General features: G+C 44.6%; 1 protein-coding gene across 4 annotated transcripts in view; it reads left to right on the top strand.

Annotated features, from left to right (window-relative positions):
- Nucleotides 1–12,949, top strand: part of SIPA1L1 (signal induced proliferation associated 1 like 1) — a 136,881-nt gene that overhangs the window by 100,577 nt on the left and 23,355 nt on the right. For all 4 annotated transcript variants that reach the window (XM_032345063.1, XM_032345067.1, XM_032345066.1 and 1 more), the window contains 2 exons: nt 11,031–11,270; nt 11,975–12,140. In XM_032345063.1, the coding sequence (XP_032200954.1) occupies nt 11,031–11,270; nt 11,975–12,140 (406 nt within the window). The remainder of the gene's footprint in view (nt 1–11,030; nt 11,271–11,974; nt 12,141–12,949) is intronic.

Below are 12,949 nucleotides of genomic sequence, written 5' to 3'. Positions count from 1 at the left end.
CTTCTTTTTCTTAGAGTTCTGGCCTGGGTGGTAGACAGTGCTGGTTTGTGTGGTGACCAAAGACCCCTCGGTTAGTGTATGGCGCTCTCGTCCCGCATAACCAGTGATATTACTGCCATCAGACCAGACTCAGGAGCACATGTTATAAAGCTGAAAACTCCCTTCACAGGTACAAATCCACATTTCTTCTGTAACGTCCTGACCTGTCCTGTTCAGGGGTTCAGGCTTCCACAACCCCCCTCATGTGCCAGCCATTCTGCCCTATCCTCCTGATGCCTATAGCCCCTCGGAGCTCGGCGGTCAAGGCGTTCCCACACATGCAGTGACATCCTTTCCCCCTGATGGCCAGCACTAGCCTGTTTCCCACCCACTGTCCATCCTGAGCACCTCTCCGTACTGTGTGCCACCACGAGCGTAGTTTGGAGTGCTTGGGACATCGCAGACCTCAGATAGGAACAACTTGTCCTTAAAGTTCCCACCTTTTTGAGTGCTGTGAAACGTGTAAGCCTGACAATTCACAGACATGTACCCCTAGGCCAAATAATACATTATATGTTAATAAAAAAAAGATCCCACCTTTTGCCTGATGACTCCTCAGGCCCTCCACCAATAATCCAGTTCAAAACTAACATAAATCCTCCACTCCCGACTACGACTGTATCTCAAAGCTTGTTGTAGAGAAGTGTCCATATTCGCACAGAGGTGTGCTGCTTTTATGAATAGGTATATGGAGAAGAGTATACAAAAGTCCCGGGACAGCGTGAATGTTGAGTGAAGTCATCTCTACGTAAGGTTTGTTTCATCTGCAAAATACAGCTGGGGAGAACTTTTTAATAGCGTCCATGCAAGTATCAGTCACTATCTGGATGTCAGTTGGTCAGTGTCTGACATTCACTAAAAGGGCTGATTTCAGTCCAGGAAAAACGCCTGCCCCTGGTCACCAGTACAGTTCAATTTCATGACTGTGCTTTTTCTGGCTGACTTAATGAGTTCACTAGTCATGCCAGGAAAGCTGTAGGTTTCTTGAGAGTAGAGGTATAGAAGGACTTCTTCGATTGAGTTCACATAGAACAGCAGGATGTGCCTCGGCCTCCTGGAGCTCCCTGGACTGTCCGTGTGCCGCTGAGTCTGCGTTAGAGCCGGTGTGTTTGCCTTTCATTCTCTGCCCTCTTTGGCATCTTGTGTATGAGAGAAATATGCCTTCTTTGTTTAGAAGTTACTCTGTTATCTTTATTCTGCTAACATTTCTCTCTCAGATCTCTCCTGCCTGGAATTTTTTTTTTTTTTTTTTTTTTTGCTAACAATGAATTGCCTCTCATCTGTGCTTTTTTCTTAAGATGAGAATATTATTTTTCTAAGTGTTATGAGCTAATTCAGAATTTGAATGTGAAGCCTCTGAAATGATAAACCCAGAACTTATCTTCAACATGTGGTTGGATCTGCTTGTCTTATGTTGGTTGGGTCATTTTCATTGGTCATTTCTTCTTTGGTCTGACACACAGTGGGCATTCAGGATTATTGTATTTTGCTTTTACCTAGCAGAAACTTGCACATTTGTGCTAAGCTGTTGTGCCCCATTTCTTTCAGTTTATGGGAGAGGGTGATTATTTTATCTAGAATACAGTGCTGTCCAGTTAACCTGAAAGACTAAGAAACAGAACCACTGTGGTTGAAATTTCAAGAGAACACTGAGAAAATGAGACCTTTCTCAAGCCATAGACATCAGACGGCTGGATGGGGCACTCACTGCCACAAGGTTTATTGCCGCTCTGATCTGCGATGCAGCTAATTCATTCATCCAGTCAATATGGACAGCCCCAATTCTCCCAATGCCATTATATCATCAGGCCAAAAGGAATTCGGAAAGAACTGAGTCCATCCCTTGTCCTATTGAAACCATCTTACCAGGATCAGAACTTGCCCAGCTGCCTCAAATGCGGGGAGAGGGAAGATGATCCCAAACAGAGAGAGGCCATGTCCTCTCTGAGCAATTCCTGTGCTTATCATGTTCTCTCCTTCTTCAAAACTTCGTCCTATGTCTACCTACCTGAAATTCTTCTCACTGCAGCTTAAATGCACAATTAAGAGAGACTAAATGGTTTCTCTGAGCTGAGTTTTTCCTAAACATTAAGATTTTTGAACGCTAAGATTATAAAAATTGTAGATATCAATAAGAAACCATGTGCAAAATATACAAAATATACATACGTATATATATGTGTACACACACACACAATCTTTTTTTTTTTTTAAGAAATATTTTTAAAGAAATTTTATAACAGTTCTCCACCCTCAGGCAAGTTGAGAGGGGAATGGAGGGAAAGTAGGTTTGCGTCCTGAGATGGTGGTACAGGTCTCATTCTGCCACTCAACAGCCCTCTGGCTGGTCAGGGCATTTCACCACGTGGGTCCCTTATCTGGGAGCGAATAACACCTGGCCTACTTAACAAAATGGTTGTTTTTCTATGTCTGTGAGAATAAGAAAAGGTTATCAAGTGTATTGCAAACTGTAAATTTTCTTTTGAGGTGAAAGGCTTTTGGCATTTTTTTTTTAAGCTCTCCATCACCTGCCTTAATGAGGTTTATCTTGCTCCTTTTCCTTCAACAAACATGGATCTCCCACAGGTCCTATAATTGTCTTTTATGTGTCTCATTCTATAATTACATTTTTGCTTCTCAAGCTCCCTGCTTTTTCTTTTTCCTTTTTAGATGCCAAACCTGAACGTGACATTCTTCTCAGCTGTGCTTAAAAATATGATAATATTCGTAGTTCTCTTATTAGCTCCCTCCTATCTAGCTCAGCAGACTTGTTCAGCTTGTGGTCCACTGTGACCCCTGAAGCCCCTTCTACTGTGTATGCCTCGCCACCCACTTCCCTATGCTTTATATATCAGTGTACCCTTGGACTTACTAAATATCTTGTGTTGTTTGTTTTTTAATTTGAATTCTAGTTAGTTAACCTACAGGGCAATATTGGCTTCACAGCATTCAGTGCTCATCAAATAAGTATCTCATGTTCTAGATGAATAGTTTTCTTTACCATAATTATTTGCACATCTCCTTTGCCAGCTTAATCATTCCTGTTTCTTTTCCCCGATCCTTTAGAATGAGGCTTCTCAAGCCCTCCTACATTGTGGAGCCCAGTATTGGACAGAATCAGCTAGTGTTGAACACAGCGGAAGCAGGAGTCCTCCTTAAATATATCCTCCACATTATCTGTCACCCAGAGGCTTAAGTATTTGTTATTTGCACAAGTAATCACAGGAAACCTGATCCCTCCCCTTGGTGTCTGGCCAGCATTCAGACTTCATGCAGATTTTGTCATAGCCATTACACTGGTGACTAATTGCTGGTCTCCCCGTCCTGAAAATATACTTAGTACACCCAGCCTGTCTAAACTCTGTCCCTCTGTGTCATCCCTGGAGGGCAGATGACTCCAAGTGTTTCCTTCGGCAGCTTTTGGCAGCACAAGAGCAAGCATAGCCAGTGTGTCCCACAGGAGGCGGTGGCCTTAGTGACAGTGCAGATGTGCAGGACGGCTCCCCAGGCCCTCAGAGCTCTGGTATTTGGGCTTTTGTCTCCTGACACTCAGGCTGCTCCATCCTCCTTGGGTTATCCCTTTGCAAGGTCCGCAAGCAGAGGTAGCCCCTCCTCCATGACGCGGTACATGTTGTGACTCGCAGATAGGTCGTCCAGCATCTTCTCCTAGAGGTTTGACCACGGCTGGTAAGGTGAAATCACCAGCTCGTGGGGCATTGGGTTCATGGTTTCACTGGGCTGAGACAAGAAGTTGGGACAGACTGCCCCACGTGTCCAATTACCCTGTGGCCTCTGTTCTTTTTGTGTGAGGTAGTACATATGTCCGTGCAGCTCTCTTCCTTTTCCAAAATGCATGTCCTGGAATGACCAGACAAATGAAACCTGGTCCATTTTGAGGAAAGGGGAAACACCCTGTAGTTGGTATGAGAAGTAAAGCTGGTGGCCCCTTCTTGTGGCATCCAGGAGCCCCCGACCGGACGGCTCAGTTTGGCCGTACTCACAGTTAAACTCACTTCTGATACAGTGAGAAAAGTCACGAGTGTTGTATCTGTCATGTCCTAACATACCGATTGCTGTTCTCTTTCTGTTCCGTCTTGCTCGCTCATTACCTTCCTCCACAACTCCCGTGGAGAGATCTAATTTGCCCAGGGTACCACCGGATTGCAGTGTATTGAATTAACATGAAATCTGTGGGATGGTGAAACAACACAGCCACACCGTTCCCCCTGTACAAGGGAGCTGATGGCTTCATTGTAGTTGTTTTGTAATTAAAGCCGCCTCAGAGTTGCTCAGGGCCAGCGGGGTGGGCAGCTTCAAGGAGCCCCACCACCGGCAGGGGCCAGGAACGGGGCTGCGAAGCAAGGAGGAGCCCACTCATTTTAGAATGGGGGAGGTGAGAGGCTAACACAGTAGTTCGTAAAACTCTAGGGACATCTTTGGGGACTCCTCCAGATTTCTGGGGCTCTCGAAGATCTGACATAAGCCAAGGAAACTTCATTTACATCAATCCCTGCAGGTGGCCACAGTCATGGCTGGAGGAACACTGCTCCAGGGGCTTCACCGTTTCACCTTTTTTTTTTTTTCCTTTTTGAGAGTTTTATTTATTTGAGAGAGAGGGGGAGAGAAAGTGTGTGCAGGGTGGGGGCGGGTGGGGGCAGAGGGAGAAGCAGTCTCTCCAGTGAGCAAGGAGCCCGATGCGGGACTCGATTCCGGACCCTGGGATCACGACCTGAGCAGACGGCAGACACTTAACCAACTGAGCCACCCAGGCGCCCCGTGGCTTCACTTTCTTGATGGTGATCTTCACTTTCTTGATGTTTGATGATGTCTTAACAGTCTGAATAAGTCAAGTGATTGGAGCAGTTCTCGATCAGTGTGCACACTTAGAGGGAGATTCCACAAGAATCCATACTCTAGGCACCAGCCCAGCTCTTATCAAATTAAAATATCTGGCATTGGAGCCCAAGAATGTGTGTTTTGAAAGCTCCCAGGTGATCTTCATGTGCCTGCTTGGAATTAGAGGCCAAGTGTGCCAGAGTCTCACCTTGCTTCATGCTGTGAGTGGTATACATTAAAGAAGGAAGCACTGCTGATGAATTATTCATTTGTTTTTACTTTTACTTTTGTTCCCAAATCTAATCAGTTGTTAAGTAGGGCTGTCTTGATTATAACCATTAGTGAATAAAAGTGCGCTGTAATTTCACACCTGAGAGCTAGTGCCAGCCATCACGTTCACAAATAAAACTGATAATCGGGGTCTATGGTCTTACTTAAGCAATCATCCTTTTAAGAATATGCTTAGAAGCATAATCTGTAGATTTAATTATTTCTTGCAATAAAAATAAAACAACACCTAGTTTTAAATACAGCCTGAGTAAAACACATTGTCTTCACACCTAACTCTCTCTTACATTTAAAATGAATAACTGATTTATTTGACCGTTTCTCTCATCACATATTGAATGCCTACTATGGCCGGCGACTATGGTAGGCATGGAGAGTACAGCAGTGAAGGAGAAAAAGATCAGCCCTTGTGGGGCTTCCATTTAAGTGGGGGGGACAGACTATCAACAAGATAAGCAAGTTAAGTAGATAGTGAGCTCCATACGTACTGAAGAGAAACCCTTTGTCCAACAACTATTTCATCGGGAGTCCACTATATTCTGGCATTGTTAGACACCCAAGAATGTCTGCCTTCAAAGAGTTTATAATCTGGTTCAAAAACTTACTGAACGCCTCCCAGGAAAATGGTACTAATTAAATTCATACAGGAAGCAAAGAGCTCCAAAAACTGTATATGCTGTATATATTGTTCTCTCTTTGATGTCTCTAAGCCTTTCCTATAATTTCCCTTTTCACAGAGGCCGGACATTATGGCTGAAACCAGCATAGCTATTTTTTAAAACATGGGAGAAATGATTTAAAAATTAATGGACTATGCAATTTACATTTTATTCTCATTCTGCATTCTACATTTAATGGCAAATTATTTCTATTTTGACCACACGCTTAGTCTTTCAAAGCCCCAGGGTTCTGAATCTTCGTGCTATCATATCAAGATACTTGCTGAGAAATGGAAACTACGGGAGTTTCGAAGGCTTGTCTGGTGCAGTGGTTTTCAGGTTATGAGTTAAGGACCATGGCATTGACTGGGAACAAGTCAGAGCGCAGATTCCCGTGTGTCTGCCAAGGCACCCAATCAGAATCTCTGGGGTCTGTCCTTCAACATAAAACATGCCCTGACATGCTCCGGCACTAGTAACTCACAAACACTTGCTTTCACCTCTGGGTGCTAATCGAGGCAGGTAAAACCAGCCCATGATTATCCAAGACGAAGGTGTACAGGTCAGACCCTGATGTACTATTTTTGACTTATGGGAATTTGCTTCCCATCAAGGAAGCATGCTTCCCATGCTTCACCGTAACCATGGATGAGTGGAGACACCCCCACATCTGTGTTATAAGTGCGTATGAGAGAGGTATCATGGGGGGGGGGCAAGTCTACAAGCCAGAGATAAGCTCTTGTCCCTACAGATGCAATAAACAGCCACAACTCTGTCATATTGTGGCAAATGACTGCAAAGGCTACGCCCACTCTTAGCGCCTAGGAAGCTCCTGCTGGTGTTCCGGAGTTACTGTGTGTTGCTCTGTCTCTGGAGACACAGTCTGAGCTTGTCTGCCTCTGTCTTTATGTCCTTCCCAATTCCTTTTTCCTTCTGGTTCATCTTTCCACTTTTAGTCTGTTTTCCACAACAGAGTCCTACTATTATTTTGTTCTTATTGATTTAACGTATGGCATTTATGGAAGAGTTCTGTATCCCTTTTTCCCTTTTCTTCCTTTTAAAGGCAAACAAATGGGATATTTTTTATCAAGAGGTGAAAACTAAATGAGATTACATGGCCTTTAAATTTATGCTGCCCTTTGAGGTCTTGGGAGACATTTTTTTTCTTTCCTTTCCGCTCTAGCTACAAGTCTCTGGGAAAAAGAAAACTGTTAGAGCAATCAGAATATAGCTAGTCGTTTCTTTTTATCGTATTTTTTGTGAAGTTTGAGCCTGGTCCCTCCTCCTTAATTACAAAAATAAAGATGTTTATGTTTGTTCTGTGACAATAAGGCCCATTTAGTGTAGCGAACTTTGCAGATCCCCTCTGTTCCGTGCCCTGTTCCCTCTAGTCTGTGGCCAAGCCTCGTGGACTGATAAGGCCTCCTCCTTTCAGGTCGTCTACTTCTGATTTATTTCTGTGGGTGTGTTCTCATTGAAGTATGACACATGTAGAGAAAGAGGTTCAGGTCATACTGTCCATTGGCATGAATTTTCATGAAACGAACATATCCCGTGTAATCTCTACCCAAATCAAGCGCTGGAACAGAGCCAACATCCAGACACGGCCTCCTCTCACTTGTCTTCCCCGGTCATTCCCACCTCCTCGCCCAGGTAAACACAGTCTCGAATCCTAAAATCACACACACATTTTGCCTATTTTTGGCTTTATGTGAGTGGAATTGCGCCATATGTTTTACTCCATGTCTGGTGTCTTTAAGTCAACAGTACGTCAGTGAGCGTCACCACGTGTCTTAGGTAGCATCAGTTTAGCTGCGTGGCTGTGTCAAATTTACCTCGTGAGAACATGGAACAACTCATGTATCCCTTCTGTGGAGCATTTGGAGTGTTTCCAATGTGGGGACATTACAGATTCTTGCACATGTCCTTTGGTACACCTGCGTGTGCATCTGGCAGGCACAGGCCTAGGAGTGGGGCTGCTGTGTCCTTCGATACACACACGTTCAACTTCAGCAGAGAATGTGAGCCGCTTCATCTCAAGACGGTGACAGCACATCCGTAGTGTAGGAGAGTTCGGGCCACTTCACATCGTTGTAACACTTCATGTTGGAAGTCTTCTTAATTTTAGCCTTTCTTTTGGGTGTGTAACTGGTTTTTCTTTTGGCTTCAGTTTGCAGTTTCCTGATAACTGACAATGTTAAGCATTAACGTTTACTTATTAATCTTTTAGATATCCTTGTTTGTGGAATTCCTTTTCAAATCTTTGCTCATTTTTCCTAATGGAATGTCTGTCATGTTGAGTTTCAGAAGTTCTGTATTCTGGATTGGAGCCCACCATTGGGTGTATATGTTTTACACATATTCTGCTTCTCTTTCCTTTGAGGACTAGAAGTCCTTACTTTCAGCGGGGTTCAGTCCTTTCCTTTATGATCCTATGAAAGAAACCTCTGCCTCTGTCGCAAAGATGTTCTTCGCAGTGTGGTCCAGAATCTTTAGATCCACACTTAACTATGCAAGCCAGTGGGAATGGATTTTTAGGTGAGGTTGCAGGTGGGGGTTCAACACTGACTTTCATCTGTGCGTGTTCCCTCGGCACCACTGAGATTGGGTGGTTTTGATTTTTTGTTGTTGTTGTTCATGCCCTTAGTTTTTTTTTTTAATAAAAAATGTTTTTATTTTAGACTAGTTTTTGATTGGCAGAAACATTACAAAGACGGTGCAGAGAGTTCCCGTGTACCCTCCCACCCATGGTCTAGGGTACACGCGTCGTAGCTAATGCGTCATTATTAAGTCCGGGCTTTATTCAGATCAGGATCATTGGTTTCTGACAAAGCGCTGCTGGCAGATGCTGTGAGACCACGTCCTCGTGACTAAACCTTCCATGACAAGTGTGCTGTGGAGCCCACATCTCTGGTCTCTGCTGACACTCGAGAACTCAGCAGGGCTCGCGTGGTGTGGACACAGGTCCTGGGAGACCCTGGGGAGGGACGTGTGGAAATTCTGCCATCGAAGAGCCTGCAGCGTTGTAGAAATCCTGAACTCTCAGGCCCGGCCTTAGAAATCCTGAGCTTTAGTATGTGATGAGTAGCCTTCTCCTTGGGTCCTGAAGACTTTAGTTTTGTTAATCTTGAACCAAAGTTTAAAATCCACAAATCATGACCTGCTTTGTGTTTTCTATTTAGTCAACATGCTATACATCACATCCCCAGGACTCCCACATGGACATTTGTACCTTTTGACCCTCTTCCCTCAGTTTCCCCCATCCTCCACCCCCACCTGTGGCCACCACCAGTCTGTTCTCTGTGTCTGTGAACTTGGGTTTTTTTAGATGGCACGCATAAGTAGATGACATAGTATTTGTCCAGCTTATTTCAATTAGCGTAATGTCCTCAAAGTCCATTTATATTGTTACAAATGGCAGAATTTCCTTCTTTTTATGGCTGTATAGTATTTCATTGTGTATTTATACCACTCTTTTTTTATCCATTCGTCCATCAGTGGACACTTAGGTTATTTCCATAGCTTGGGTCTTGTAAATAATACTGTGATAGACATAGGATTATAGATGCTTTCAAGTTAGTATTTTCACTTTCTCTAGGTAAAACCCAGAAGTGGAATTTCTAGATCATATGGTAGTTCTATTTTTAATTTTTTGAGGAACATTTTGCTGTTTTCCGTAGTGGCTGCACCAAATTACATCCCCACCAACAGTGCACAAGGGGTCCCTTTTCTCCACATTCTTGTCAACACCTGTTATTTCTTATCTTTTTGATAACAGCCATTCTAACAGGTGTGAGTGATATTTAATTGTGGTTTAGATTTGCATTTCCCAGATAATTAGTGAGGTTGAGCATCTTTTCATGTAACTGTTAGCCATCTGTATGTCTTCTTTGGAAAAATGTTTATTGAGATTCCTTTGCCCATTTTTAAAAAAAAAATTATTTTTTATTAACATATAATGTATTATTTGCCCCAGGGGTACAGGTCTGTGAATCGTCAGGCTTACACACTCACAGCACTCATCATAGCACATACCCTCCATTTACTCCTTTCCTACCCTCCAAACCCCCCAACGTTGCCTCTCAACTTCCTCATGTCAGGGAGATCATATGATAATTGTCTTATTTTGCTCAGCATAATACCCTCTCATTCCATCCACGTGATCACAAATGGCAAGATTTCATTTCTTTTGATAGCTGCATAGTATTCCGTTGTGTATGTGTATATGTGTGTGTGTGTGTGTGTGTGTGTGTGTGTATACACACAAACACCACATCTTTACCCATTCATCTGTTGATAGACATCCTTTTTTAACCAGATTTTTTTTCTCTGGAGTTATATGAGTTCTTTATATATTCTGGGTATTGTGCCCTTATCAGATGTATGATTTACAAGTATTTTCTCCTTCACTAGGTTGCCTTTTCATTTTATTGATGGTTACCTTTGCCGTACAGCTTTTTAATTTGACATAGTCCCACATGTTTATTTTTGCATTTGTTACCTTTGCTTTTGGTGTCAAATTCAGAAACATCATTGCCAAGATCGATGTCAAGGATATTACCCTATGATTTCCTCTAGGAGTTTTGTGGTTTCAGGACTTACAGTCAAGTCTTTAATCCATTTTGAGTTGATTTTTGTGCATGGTGTAGGAGAGGCCCATTTTCACTCCACTGATCAGCCTTTTAAGAGTCCCTCTTACTGCCGGATGCCATGGGGAAGGATACATCAGTGTCCCTCTTTGGCCTTGGATGTGGGTGTTTGGAGAACTGTATGCTGATCTAGCTTGGACCTGGGGAGTATCACCATGACCCCTATTTCTGAGGAAGGCAAGGCAGACAGCCACTGAGATGGCCAGACCTTTTATTGCCATTTCTCCTGTTCCTTGCCTGTCCTAGAGCCCCTAACAAACTCCGGTGTGCCAGCATGTTTCAAAGCATCCCTGATTTCCTCAACTGTTTTTACCTTTTAACTTAGAGTGCAGACTAAGCCCCAGTGACTGTGTTTCATTTTTACAGCAGACATTTAAATTGTAGCAAGAAAAAAAGAAAGACTAGCCAGCCAATCCCATTAATATTTGATGATACAGTCATTGTTCTTTAACGTGGCCATAACCCCTGTCCTGGATGACACTTTGATAGCCGCCGTGTGGACCCCGGAATGCACACATGCACACTGGGGTCCTTTTGTCTTTGTCACGCTTCTCCTCAGTACCATGAGCTCTCGACACTCTGCCAGCCCAGTGGTCTTCACCAGTGCCAGAAGTTCCCCCAAAGAAGAGCTCCATCCTGCCACCTCGCAGCTCGCACCTTCCTTCCCCTCCTCCTCCTCCTCCTCTTCGTCTGGCCCTAGGACCTTCTACCCTCGCCAGGGCGCGACCAGCAAGTACCTGATTGGGTGGAAGAAACCCGAAGGAACCATAAACTCTGTGGGATTTATGGACACGAGAAAGTAAGAATTCTTTCGCTTCTCTTACTGGGTGGTTTGCTTTTAACAGGACAGAGAACAGAAAAGGTTGAGGCAATTTCCTACCACAGAGGCGGCCAGCTGGGGGTGGTCAAGAGATTTTTATTTTTCCCTCCTAAGTAAAACTTAAATTATTTCTCTCCTTCATTCCTTAAATAAGTTATGTGGCAAATCATTGATTTGAGAATCTTAGATGTTGTAGGAAGGAGTCTGTCTAGAGAACAAACTGCAGAATAATTGACCTTCTGGCACAAAGGTGACATTCTCCCTTTGGTGATGTTAATCACAGCCTTCCCATGGGGTTTTTAACTCAGGGCCCAGCAGAAGGGAGTGTTAGAGAGGGACTGCCCTGAATATAAAGAACTTTTTGACAGAGTAGTACAGGAGTAAAAAAAAGTTCTAAATGAGTCATTCGATCATGTTGTTTGAGTTTGTACAGAAGTAACATTTGGGCTTTGTAGCCTGTGGTCTTACTAGTAAGTCGTGCTAACTCTGGCTTAGTGGGGCTAATGGGTTCCTGTAGAAGAGCAGTTTGTGGTGCTTCCAGTTGGTTGTGTTTCTTTCACAAGCACTTACCCGAGCAGCTTGTCCTTGTGTCTCCTTGAATACGTACCTCCTGACTCACCGCCTCAGGGTCCATCGTGGCCTTACGTCACCCGGCTTGGTTTCTCCCATCTCTTCCTTTCAAGGCGCCATCAGAGTGATGGCAACGAGATGGCCCACACCAGGCTGCGCGCCTCAACCAGGGACCTCCGGGCGTCCCCCAAGCCAGCCTCCAAGTCCACCATCGAGGAGGACCTCAAGAAACTCATCGACCTGGAAAGCCCAACTCCTGAATCCCAGAAGAACTTTAAGGTATAGGACAGAGCTCGGGGCGTGTGGCTGTTAGGGTGGGTGGCCAGAAGGGCCGGGGCTGCTCACCACGGTGGCCCCTCCAGGAGGTGTTGGCTCCCGGCTCCTGCCCTCATGCACTCTGCCCTAAAATGAGCTTATGACGTTCTCCAAGCGTTTTGTCCCCGCTGCCACAGCTTTCAGTCTGGGTTTTATATTTACCTGTCCCTACCACCCTTTATCTTCCTTAGTGTACCCCACTGCCCGTGCACAAGCCACGCTCTTCCACAGACGTTAACCCAGATGGCACTGCTTCTGAGAAGTTGGCAGAGCACCTGTGGCTCCCTCATCACACAAAAGTTTTCTGTAAATGCCTTAGAGCCTTCTGTCCAAAGGGTCCCTCCTCCCACAAGTAGCTCCCAGTTCACGTCCTGTCCTGTGTGCCTCACCTCTGCCCCCTGACAGGTGGGTCTACTGTCTGTGCACCACGTAGCATTCAGTCACTCGGAGAGATGGCCTGATTTACACCCACTCTCTTCACCTCCTCATCCTCCAGAAGCCACCTCTGCAGCCCAGCAAACTAGGTCTACATACTTACCTTCAGAACTTTCTAAACTGTCTTTACTTTGCAAAAACCTCTCCACTTCCCTTGCAGAATTCTAGGCTAGAAATTCTCTAAAGCCAGCCTCCCTCCCCATCATGTCCTGAGTGCCGGCTCAGGGTTTATGTTTGTGGGTCAGTGGCCAGACCTTGGCGCAACCACGTGGAAGAGTTTGTTCTGCCCGCCTTAGCTTGGAGGAGCCCTGAAGCCTACTTGAGGGTCTTTCTTGTCC

The sequence above is a fragment of the Mustela erminea genome, chromosome 5 (assembly GCF_009829155.1).
Source record: "Mustela erminea isolate mMusErm1 chromosome 5, mMusErm1.Pri, whole genome shotgun sequence".
NCBI lineage: Eukaryota > Metazoa > Chordata > Mammalia > Carnivora > Mustelidae > Mustela > Mustela erminea.
This window is presented reverse-complemented; position numbering and strand designations above follow the sequence as displayed.